This window comes from Tinamus guttatus, unplaced genomic scaffold, assembly GCF_059628265.1.
Source record: "Tinamus guttatus ecotype Peru unplaced genomic scaffold, ASM5962826v1 Tinamus_guttatus_pri_ptg000489l, whole genome shotgun sequence".
Classification (NCBI taxonomy): domain Eukaryota; kingdom Metazoa; phylum Chordata; class Aves; order Tinamiformes; family Tinamidae; genus Tinamus; species Tinamus guttatus.
Window position 1 is genome coordinate 1,493,743 of NW_028289023.1, and position 12,760 is coordinate 1,506,502.

The 12,760-nt window shown below is 39.6% G+C and overlaps 1 protein-coding gene across 1 annotated transcript in view; it reads right to left on the minus strand.

Annotated features, from left to right (window-relative positions):
* RELN (reelin) overlaps positions 1-12,760 on the minus strand; it is a 263,525-nt gene that overhangs the window by 108,858 nt on the left and 141,907 nt on the right. Inside the window, exons 9-10 of the mRNA XM_088533254.1 lie at positions 11,187-11,283; positions 8,529-8,769 (exon numbers count right to left, since the gene is read on the minus strand). Of these exons, the coding sequence (XP_088389380.1) occupies positions 8,529-8,769; positions 11,187-11,283 (338 nt within the window). The remainder of the gene's footprint in view (positions 1-8,528; positions 8,770-11,186; positions 11,284-12,760) is intronic.

Genomic DNA, 12,760 nt, shown 5'->3' on the forward strand with positions numbered 1-12,760 from the left:
TGGGTTTCTGTTAGCAAAAGTAGGGAGATAGACTGGTTTTCGTGCTGGTGGAAGCCTGTCCATGTGAATAGCTACAAATGATGCTACTTTTCAGTGGCACTTAAATGGTTTAAGGGCTGTGTTTTTAAGTGAGACCTGAGGTCCTACATCATGTAAACATAGTTGAAAAACGTCTGTATTTTTCATGACTGTGCATGACAACACCACATAATATACAAAAGATATTTGCTACACTTGGTGCGATCTTGTTGGCTGGGAGGGACATCTTGAGTCTCCAGTTCATCCTGCCACACAAATTAGTTCAAGCATCTACAGCTGGACCACAGTCAACAGTCAACAGCCAACACCACAGTTGGAGCTACAGTCCCTTCCCTAAGGATTTTTAGAAGCTGAAATATAAAGACTGGTAACAGCAATAGAAGAGCTGAAGTTCATCAAAGCAGGCTTCTGTCCTAGTTGTTTAGATCAAGTTTGTGAATCAACAAATACCTCTTGGCTTTACAGTGTAGAATCTCTTTATGTGGAGAGCAGCACAGAGTGCAGCTAAATGATACAACTGTGCCATTCAGAAAAGCATCAACAGGAAACATCAGTGCAAAATACCTCAGCGGAACAGATTTTTGGCCGAGGTACCGAATGTCATCTTCCCAAGGCTGATCCCTACACTCCCATGTAAATGTTGTTCACCTCTGTGCCATTAAAGTATCCAGAGTCATCTCCACCACCATTTAATGAGGTCTTTATCAGAGACGAATACTGATGCACCTCTTCATGTTATGTCTCCAGAGCCTAATGACCCCAGTGATTCTTTCAGGCAGCTGTAGCCTCACAATTTATTTTTTGGCGAAATTTCTTGCATTGGAATGAGTCTGCTGGGCATTTGGGCAGTGCCAGCTTGCAAAGGGCTAGTGGCAGATGGACAGAAATCTGCCCAGTATGCCTGCCCCTCTCCATGAGCAGGGAGCCATCAATTTCCTCCATTAAGGAGTTGTCACGCAGCCCACCCAGCTGGAGGAGCATCTCTGATAGCCAGGCTGGGCTGGCGTATGCTTTTCAAATACAAAGTGCACTTTAAAAGGAAACTAAAATATCGTTTGTCGACAAATTGGAAATGCATGGCTTTGACTGCAGCCAATTTTTTAATGAGTGTAATATTTTAAGTGATTATTTTTGCCACTTCAGATTGCTCCTCAGAGAAGAGAGGTTTTTTTTTTTTTAATTAAAATCTAGGCAATGTAAACAGATGAGATATGAGAAGCAGAGAAATAAGAACAAGAATGAAGAAAATTAATTAAAGCAGCATTGTCAATGGAGCCATAAATTGGATGTTGTTTCTTGCTAGGAATAAGTCATGTAGGTTTTTGAAATTTTCAGATTTTGACATGATAATAGGTAGGGGAATAGATTTGCTATTGATAAAGTTGTAACATGCTTGCAATTTCTTAGCTAGGAAGAGTATGATTGACATAATTTAGAGGGGATTCTAAATACTAAATTCTACATATTTGACCATTGAGGTTTCTGATTTTAAGCCCCTTCTTCAAATAAAGGACAAAACACAGTGTGATTAGAGTAGTTTCCCATGACAAAAAAAGAACTTCCATCCTTCTCATGTCATACTTATTCAGACCATTTAATGTAGGTTAGAGAACTACAACTTTGGATACGCAAGCATGCCAGGTGCAGTAAGAGTTATAGTGCATCTTGCCTTTGCAAAACTATGCGATGAAATTTGCTCTATAATGAGGAAAGAAGCAGTTTATAAAGCGTGTTTTCACTCATCATTCCTGACTATACGCTGTCAGTCACAGGCAGGCACTCAAAACACTTTGCTTGTTTATGAGTGACTCATATGGTTCTTAATAGTTCTTAGCCCCAGGGACATTCACGATGTTTGTATAACAGCGCAGCTACATCAAAATTCTGCCTATGACTAATTTCTTCATGAGTCAGTCAACTGGCATGCACTGAAATTTTGGGAACTATTGATGTTTCTACGCTTCTGTACTGAGGATGATTCCAATCTCACTAGCTCTTCTGAAAGCAATGACAAGGTATTAACATCTCTGTACAAATTAAAGTGAGAAATGACTCCCCTGAAGTAGAATTTTCTGCTCTTTAGCATCTCATGAGCTAATCTGCATTACCTTTTTTTTTTTTTTAAACGCACATCTCACAGCCACTTGCAAAGACCAAATTCTTTACTTCTAGAAACCATAAGCCTAGGAACTCAGCTGTAAGAATAACCCTGCTGTTTTCACACTATCACAGAGATAACCTTGGCTCCCTGCCACCCATCACCACACTTTGGAGCCACAGGAAACTGGCAAGGAGAAAGGGTCAGGCTAAAGCTCTACAGCTATTCTCAGCTGTAGGAACAACTAAAAGCATCACATCAAGTAGCTTTAAATTGCAATGAGCCCTTAAGCACTGTAATTAAGTATTAGTATTTTAATTAAAAATGTGATTATTAACAAAAACAAAACCAAACAAGAGCAATCCAATGCCTCCTTCACGGGCACAATGCAGAGAGATCCAATATTAACATTAAGGGGTCGACAGGTTTTATGTCCCCTCCTCCTCCCCTCTCTTCAACTCTCCTCTCTCATGCCCCTTCTTCCACCCGCAGAGAGGCAGGAATGGCTCTGCAGCCAGGTGCAGTAGGAAGCCTCCTGCTTGCCTCTCCCCACCTAGGTGTGGTGGACAGTGTCCTGCGAGGCAAAGCAGGTGGCCAGAAGGCTGAGTTTGGCTCACAGATGACCACTAAAACCTTGCTATATCTCCCTCAGACAAAAACAAGGGATTCTTGTCTGAAGCAACCCTGCCTGTGTAACTTTGTTCTATAAAGTGTCATAGCAATTCCAGCTGCCATTTTCACTTTGACGTACCTATGCATCAGCTTTCCTTCTGCAAACAGATGTATTTTATCTGATGCAGACAACTGGTACCTCAGCCCTCTTTTAAGAAGACTTTAAGACCCAAAATATATATAAAAAATCTTGTTCTTTTTAGCAAAAGCCATTCAAATGGATAAAAATATTTTTGGGCTATCAGGATGTTTATTTTGAAAGAAAAATTATCCAGTGCCATTCCTAATAATTAATGGAGTATTCAAATAAGATTTGGAAACCTCTTCTGGAACTGGGGTTGTGGAACAGCTTACTCAGCTCTTCTTCTTGCCAATCTCCCAACTCACTTGCATGTCTTCTCTGCTCAGGGCTACACAACAACACATGTTCAGGAAGGACTCATAGATCTAGGATGGCCACAGCTCTCATGTTCAGGGTGGAGACCCAGAGGGAAGAAGGCTGAAAGAGCTAATTAAACTGAACATTACACATCAATTTGACAAGATTGCATTTGCATATGTATTTCTGAACGTGTCTATTCTGTGTACCAGCTCTGCAAATCTTAATATCAACCCATACTACAGGGATAGTCATTATTCTAATGGAGCATGATCTAAAATCTTGTTTAAGAGAGATAAAAAGTATAGCATCACAAACCAGTCAGCAGTTCAGTCACAAACCAAACAGGCTGGGGGAACTGTGAAATGCAATATGGCCAACCAGGCCTCAGACTGGTTAAATAATATAGTTTTAGTTCACATTTGTGACAGTGAGGCGTGTGTGGACTTCTCTCATTTGCCTGACCAGCAATGGGGTGAGCAGTTTTGCTGGTCACTGTGGCAGAGAGCAGTCAGTCATAGGCTTCAAGAGACACCCCAAACAGTTGAGATCACCTAACAAACAGAACCATTATTTTTTTCCAATGATTGAGCTCAACCAGTTCATTTACAAATATGTTTTGACTGAGTAGTGCATAAAGGACAGATTTATTACCATGGAAGAGTGGTGCGCTTAAATATTTCCTAAATGGAAGGACTTCTCACATTTGGCTGGGGTAAATACTCCAGATCTATATAAATTAAAGTAAAAAATATAAGCCCAGAAATTCCATTAAAGACCGTAATATTTATAGTTTGCTGTTGTCTCCTTAATACTTGTCCTGGAAAAAAAAAAAAAAAGCCCAAGATTTTTCAGGATTAATTGGTCTTATCCATGCTAGTGAACAAAGGGAGTCAAGTACCATTCTCTGGTCAGCACAGAACATCCCTTCCTTGCCCCAGATCAGAGTGTCTAACGGTGTCCTTTTTGTCCTGCCTCTGGCCCAAGCAACCCTCCAAAGTGTGCCCAAGTGTGCCAGCTAGGCCAGGCCAAGCTGTGCCAGGCCGCATCCTCGTACATCAGCAGCGTGGACAGCTGCTGGTGTGGTCCCTGAGTCCTGCCAACCAAGGGCAGAAGACAAGGTCTGGCAGGTAAGTCCTGTCCTGTTATTTGGATAACTAGCTGGTAACTGCCAATCGTCTGGATGCACCTTGTTCAATGGCAGGACGATTTGTGAGACACTGCCGCATCGGTCCTAAAATAATCCAGCTCCACCCTCTCTATATTAATTTTTTGTCAACCAGGAATATGCAGAAGGAGCTAAAGTGATGAAAAATGATACAGACAATTTCTGTCTGCCACCATAGAAAATACGGGAAGTATTTTAGCATTGTGGGTGGCAGCAAGCAGTAGTATTTCAGGAAACGTCAGGGGCTGATGACATCATCCCTCACCAGTTTCCTTCTTGAATCTTTTTTGCTATCGTGTCATGCAAGCACTTAGTGGATCAGATAATGTTATCCTCATCCACCCAGTGCAGAGCTGCTGCAGTTTTCCAACTCGACTCTGCTCAAAGCTGAGAAGTGAACCATCATGGCCAAATGCATCACACCTGTATTGCCTGTGATGATATATACTGCTTTTTCCCAAATGCAGAAGATTTCAGAGACAGATGGGTTGGCCCCAAATCTACTTTTATGTAATCAAAAGTGCTACAAGGACCTGAATAACTGTTGAGGTTGGTTCCCTTCTCATACCTATTGCTGGAGATCGCACACCCAAACCTGGACTGGCGCAATCAGAACAAACTAGTAGATTTAGCAAAGGTTGGATCTCAAAAGATGACAACTTCTAGTCAAATTTCAGGATATGGAAAGTGTGCACTGAAAGACAAATTCACTTTTCTATTATTTACGAGTAGAGAACCAAGAAATATTACTGAAGGAAGATTTCATCTTTTATTATTTTTATTTTTATTTTCCCAATTAGCTGTAGAGTTTGAGACCCCCCAAATGCTTAACAGTGCTCAGAGTGTGGACCTGCTCCATACCTTTTAGCAATCTCAGTCACCAGTGCAACACCACAACTACTCTTGCACCAAGGCTGTTCTCACATTCAGTGCTGTCACTGGAAATATTGAAACATGTTCAGGAATTTATCCTGTTCAACACCCTTCCACACAGCCCAGCATAGATAAATATGTTCCAGTAGATCCAATTAATCTCCTAAGGGTTGTTTGGCCTTGCTAACAGCATCTTTCTTGTCTTTTACTGTCTTCTTTGGAACTGAATCACACAAATTCAGTGGCTTATCTCTCAGCTTGTTTCCTATCTCAGTAGCCAGGTCCAGCTGCGTCTGCAGTCAGGCATGTGCTCTCAAACTAGCAACAACGAGCTCCTGAGTGCAGCAAGAAATGTAATCAAATTCCAGGTCCCAGCTTAAGCAGACCAGTAAAAGAGAAGAAAGTGTTTCCCAAGAGCTGCACAGGCAAGTTCCCACAAGCACTTACTGAACAAGATGCTTTCAATTCCACCAAACTGTAGCCAACAGACCAGTACATAATTATCATTAGCGCTGTCAATCCAGTGACTGAGTCCATCACAGAACCTCAACCAGGCTCCAGATAAGTACTTAATGGTAGTACTTTTTCCTGTTTCAGTTGGCTTTTTACTTTATGCTTTGGGGTTACTAATCTGAGTGGAATTTTAGGGTTTGATATTTATTTTAGCAACCTCAAGCATTATCACAGTAACCTTTCTACAGAAAAATGCAGACACAAAACAATAAATACATAAGAAATAAGGAGAGTAGTTTTGTTTGCAATAGTGTAAGCATCTGATGTGGCTGTTTAAGGTTAGGAAAAGCACCAGATACGAGAAGAAATTCTTAAATTGCCTTTAGAGTTAGCAGGAAAGGAACTGGAAGAATCAAATCTAAGTATGTAAGCAACAGCAACATTTAATTTAAACATCTAACAAACCATACCTTAATGTCTACCCTTACTAACACAATACTTAACAACTAAGACCACAAAATTCAGAGAGAATTCCCTTAAAAAGGAAGAATGAGAGGGGAACCAGTGTGCTCTAATCTACTAAACCCATAATAATAAAGAGATTGGACCAAGATGACTAACATTGACCTTGACAGCAAATGACACAGCAGAATTTTTATTCATCTGGGTAAACTCACCAGAAGAGTGGGGTCAAGCCTACTACCTACTGCAAGCAGGTCCATGACTGTGCATGCCTTGAATAGGATGCCTGAGTGATAGCACAGGCTAAAACCAAGCCAGGGAGTGTGGTAGCAATTGAAGGCATGCAAGATCATGGGGTGGTGCTCAAGTTTGTACCCTTGGTTGCTTCATTCACTGCCCTAGGTATGTCATGGGATCTCCCTTGAGAAGGTTTCACCATCCAAACACCTGCTGGTGTGATCCATAAGTTAGAATAAAGCCCACAGGGGAACTTCTATTCCTTTTCCATTCAGAAATAAATATGTATTATTTCCTCTTCCTTCCTGTTTTCCTGTTTTCCGTGGTTTTTTTTTTTAATATTTCACTGCCTTGGTCCAGTGCAATTACTTATCTTTATGACATAATTCTCAAAAGGAATTGATGCCCCATAGTTTTGTACAAACCAATCAAGACTGAGTGAGACAACAAATAATGTCCAGAAATGGTGCTGTCTATTGACATTGTCAGGGAAGTTGATAGAGAAAAACACTGAAGTATGTCACTAAAAAAGTTCACACAGATTTCAGGACAGATTTTTAAGGCCAGTTTATCTAATGCATTAACTGACAGAGGAAAAGAGAATTCATGAATTCACATGAATTCATACTTTGTATCAACTGTACATTGCGCAAACAGGCTTGGGTGTCAGAAAAAGGTCTATCAGTATGAAGTGGAGTTTAGCAAATGAAGACTATGAGTATTGGTACTTATTTTGAAAGAACATAGGTGACAGTCATAGAAGGTAACATAGTATAGCAATGAAATTTGTTCATCCCATAACAAAAGACCAAGTGAAAAAGTAGAATTACTGTACAGATTTTCAAAGATTCACAAAATAGTTGAGGTTGGAAGGGACCTCTAGAGATTATATAGTCCAACCCTGCTGCTTAAGCAGGGACACCTAGAGCATGTGGAACAGGGTTTGAGTATCTCCAAAGAAGGAGACTCCACAACCTCTCACTAGTCCTTCCTTTGCTTTGACACCTCCATGTTTGTGAACTGGATTTTAAAGTGCAGAGACTGATAACACCCTTCATGACAACATGAACTAACCACAAATAATTACTTCATTGAATAAGTAGGACATGGTTTGGTTCTAAAATCTCATATAGTGATTTTATAACCACTATAAATTAGATTTAAGAATTAGAAAACAACTATATCTTTTAGAAGTAGAAAAATACTATTATTTTAGAATTTGAAAATTGCTAGGTAAATGAGAAAGAAACTACTTTTTCATTGTAGTTGAAATGGCCTTACTGAAGTAAAGAAAAAAATCAATGTGCAGGTACTATGAGTAGCTTGCAAAGAGCATTTATTTCTAAAAAGACTAAACTGAGGCCATTCATACCAGATAGCGTGGGAAAAGGCTGAGGCCACAACCAACACCACACTGCCCTCAATATTCAACATCTGTTTCCTGTACAATTTCCAGAACCGTTATCAGCATCATAAATGAAGCCTGTCAACAAAACAGATTTTTTTTGTGAATGAAAAATAGAATATAGCAGAAAATAATCTGCTGTTCATATTCTGTTTGCTAGAAAAACACAAAAAGTGAGAGATTCGATTTTCAGGTGTTGAGCAACTCTGTATTTGAAGAAACTTTGAGCACAGAGAGTTTTTCCCAGGTCTTATGACTTTGCTAGATCTCATAAATTTACACAAGGTTTTATGGGGAAGGAGACTTCTAAAAAGCAGCCATTACTTTTATGTATGCTGCAGTGGAGATGGTCACATTCACACCTGATGATTTGTAATGAAAAAGGCCAAATGACATGCAGACATACAAATTTCAATATATCTAATAGAAAGACTTGGATTTATTTTGAGTGTATCGCGCTGTTTTGCTAAAAGGAAACAGTTTCCCTTTTTCTGCTATATGATCTTTGACATAATGATAGTTATAAACTGCCATTTGATTTTGGTAATGACAGAAATGTTTTGCATTGTTTTAGAAAGCCCAGAGGGACAGAGAAGAGGTCAAAAATACAACAAAAAGAGCCCAATTCTACAACAGATGGAGTGGCCTAAACACAGTTGTTTGTTCCGAGTTTGGCTAGATGTTACTGTCTTCTTCTAAGTAGAAATGATAACAACAATCACACACACACAAATAAACTAACCTTAACGGTAGCTCCAGGAAAGAAAAGCCAGTTGCCAGTATCCACAGGATCAAGGTTATCTTCTAACACAACTTTTCTGTGAGCAGCATTTATTATCAGGATGTTGTCCAGTGCCCAACAGGCTTCATAGACGTCACCAGCAAGAACATAGTCCTGTTTCCACTGAAAATGGACATTCTCTCCTTTAGCGTCTTCAGGAAGGTACAAGATATGGATGATTGTGCTGACATTGGAAGGAGCGCTGAAAAACAACAGGATGAAATTAAAGCAAGTTTAAGATACAGCCAGGAACTCTTACCTTATTTAAAACATTTACCAAATGAGATGGAGTTAGGCAGTTGATGTTCCCCATATGTGGACGCTATATATTTAGAAAATGTATACTGTGAAATGTAGTCTATACTGTGCTAGGCAATGTCCACAGCCAGAACAGAGGCAACTGATGCCACAGAGAACCTGCAGTCTAAGACAGTGGATGTAGATGGATGTAGTTGTTTGGAAGGCAGGAAGAAACAGTCTGACAACTTCCATACGTGATGCTGAACTTGACTCACTTTTGGGTGTTTTGCAATTATCGCAAAAAAAGGAGCATTAAGGAAGCATTTGCTAAAACCAGACATCCCAAAAGTTGACTTTTTCATGGGCTTTCACCAAAAGAAGCCCCTGACTTTTGGTGCCTCACATCCTCACTGGTGATGATGGGGCAGAAGAGCAGGAAGGAAAAGCTGGGAATTTTCTCTGACCAACTTGCCCTTCCAAACCACTCCTCTGCAAATTCTGTGGCTGGAGAAGTCTGAGTTGTTCTTCTTTTTATGTTTGTCTTCTGGCAACACAGAAGAAACACAGGTTGTTTTTTCCTTGCTGGTGTTTCTGTGATGGAGCAGCAGTGCTGGGAAATCAGGAGAGGAGAACAGGACCTGGAATATTAGGCAATGAACAGGGTCTTGAACTCTGCTTCCCAAAGCTGTCCCCAGAGCTATGAAAGGGCCAAAGTTCATCCTCGACTCTGCATGACTGTCTTTACAAAGGCTAAAAAGGCACCGACAATGAAAGGACCGAGCTCTATGTGCAGGGAAGATATGTTGAGAATTATTATTTTTGTTCTATTAAGTTATTTATTAATGAACATTTTTTTCTTAGTTTTTTTGTTTGTTCGTTTCTTTTTAAATCTTCAATATTGTTCTTTGTAGAGCACTAATTTTGTTCTATTGCCTAGTGGTGCTCCGTTCCCACATGGAAAGGACAATTCAATTCTCAGACTGCAATTCACTCAATTCTCAGACTGCAAGGAGATACACTGCACATTTAAATAAATATTGTAACTCGTAAGGGCCGCAGGAGAAAATAGCATCCTTTCCTAGTTCTCCTTCCAGTCTGCCTTGCATGACATTGCTCTATTGACCTACTTCCTGCTGAGAGCTCAAGCAGCCAGTGTTAGAGCAGCATGCATCAAGCTGTAAGTGCACTAACTAGATAGGTTTTGGGTTTCCAAGGCTTATGTTTGCACCATCTCATCTGAGTTTCTTGGCTTGCGCAGCTATGACTGAACTGATGTTATGGTCTGGGTGTATCATTTTGCATAAATGAGGAAAAGGATTTTGAGCAGCTACTTTGTGGCTTGGGTCCTTGATTGCTATTTCTGTGAGGTAATGATTAGCACCACTTAATTTTTTCCTAATTTATGCCTTTGTCAATGAAATCATAAGCAGGCCCACAAGAAGTGAAATCCAGAAGCCTGCAGCTACAGTTTTGCCTACTTATCAGAAATTGAGTAGCTCCTTACTTTGCAGATCATCTCCATGGACATGAACTGGCTCAAGTAAATCACTTGTGCAGCAAAGACATTAGCTAAGGTAATGCAGCAAGACAGACTGAACTACTCTGTGGACACTAAATATCCACCGCACATTTTCTTCCTCACTTGTATAGCTTGCTATATATGCCAATGCACAGAATTACTTTCTCAGTATTGTTTAATCAGAGTTTGCTCTGCTCCTAGAAAACTCTATCTCTAATACTAGATTTCTCTTTAAAAGTGTGTATATCATAATAAAGGACTTAAAAATCCTCATTCATAAATTTTTGTGCTTTCATGTAAAACTGCTTGTTTAAAGAACAAGACATATTTTATGAACGAATGAAAAAAGAAAAGGTGTTTATGAATATGATAAAGGAGTGCTTTACTTTTACTTCAGTAGACTTACATTTTATTCTTACAGATGTTCACAAACTTTCAATTTAAAAAATATTTTAACAGCTTAAAGTTCATTAAATGTTTGATCTGCCTTTCTGCATTTCTGTAATCCACTGGTTACAATGAGGTTGGAACAAACTCTTGATGAGCACAAGGAACACAAACAGATTTGCCCAAGAAGCTCACAATACAATATAGAGCAGACCTGAACCTTCACTTTATCAGAGCTGCATTTTAATTCTAAAGCTATTCTCCTCCAAATCAATGGACGAAATTCTGATTCACCCAAACCAGTGGCAGTGTCGCAATTAGTTTTAGGGATCATAATTTCACCCGTCATTTTTTAAAGTGTCCAAATAAATGAAGATTGAAAAGTTTACTATCAAAACAAGTTCTAAATACAAGTTTCAAATAACACCTGCTGACTCGGAATGCATGAAAACATTTAAAGAGATGAAACAAACCTAATCTTCTCCAGCTGAGTCCAATCAGCAGAACTGTTCTTACTGTAGGACACGGTGATGCTGGGATCTGAGTAACTGAAACGACATGAGCCTGATCCTGGAAAAAAACAACCAAGAAGCGATAAAATTAGAAGTGTTACCACACAATGCAGCAATAAGTGATCCTTCAGTAAGTTGTTATTGACTGTGCCTATGTCAACATCATCCCTTCTCTGTATTTTAAAGTGTTTTGATTGATGAAGAAATTTTCTGTGATCTGTTGCTGAAGGTAAACACAAAATAATGCATGCTTTATGAGTCAGAAATAAAGCAGAAATGATAAATCACAGCAGTGCTATGTAATCTCTGCAAATTTCCCAAGGGAAGCCAAGTAAATTACTTAACACCCCCCACTGCAGGGGAAAAAAAACTCCACCATACAATGTTTAAACAAAACCTCCTTATTCAAGAGTAAACCACATGGCATTATTTAAAGAGAAACAACAAAAAAATTGGCTTATTATATTACTATGTAGAAAAGAAAGATTCCAAACATAAAAACAGAGTGAGTCACAGGAAAATGTACACAGAATTACTGGAGCCAAGAGTAAATATGCTCTAGGAATTAATAAGAATAAAGATGTTCCAAAATTAGTTATTTCAAGGATACCCAAAGAGAATTAAATTAAGAAATCATTCCATATAGTCACCAGAGCCTATAATTAATAATAAACATTTGATGCTGATCTGGGAATCTCAGAACACTTTACAAAAATGCACTAATTAAGCCTTATGGCACCCCTGCAAGGTAGGGTAATATATTTACTTTTGATTTATAAAAGGCTGCCTCTGGGTGTTGTCACAAAAGATGAGCTTAACAATTAATAAAGGGGACAGTCAGGATAACAAAAACTGGGATGGAAGAATTCAACCTATGAAACATGATAAACAACCTGAGAGGTAATTAAAAACACCAAAGTCACCTTTTTTTCCTCTCAAACATCAGATAATTCATCAGTTTCAGATAATCTGACATCCAACGAAATGGGTAAATCCTAACCTGGGCTCCAAGATTAAAACATTTGCTTCAGAGCCAAGTTCAAAGGCGAGATTCAAAGGACACCAAGCCACCAATGGCCAGACCTCAGCTACACTATATTATATAAGCATATGTGTGTGTGCATGTACAGATATGGAAACTGCTATGCATTTTCCACCGACATCCACAAGCAATTTCCCACCACCATTTTCCAGCTTGCTCCTACAACAGAACACATGGCCCGTTCAGAAAGGGGTGGCCCCTCGCAGGAGCAGCGGCAGCTTTTGCATTTCAAGGTGCACGTTGGATCTGTCCCTGCTTGTGGCCTCAGCTCTGGGCCGCTCACGCAGCGGCTCCCAGCTCTCTGTGATGCCCAGCACGGGGCTTTCTGCTCTGCCATACGGACTACACACCTCTGCACAAGGGAAAAAAGCCCAAATGTGCAAATAATTCTGTCTCCTTTGACATTACAGAGTCTCTAATTTTGCCTGATACCTCAACTATCATCCTGGAAATGACCCATGGAGTTTTTCCTGTATCTTTACCTAATGTTAAA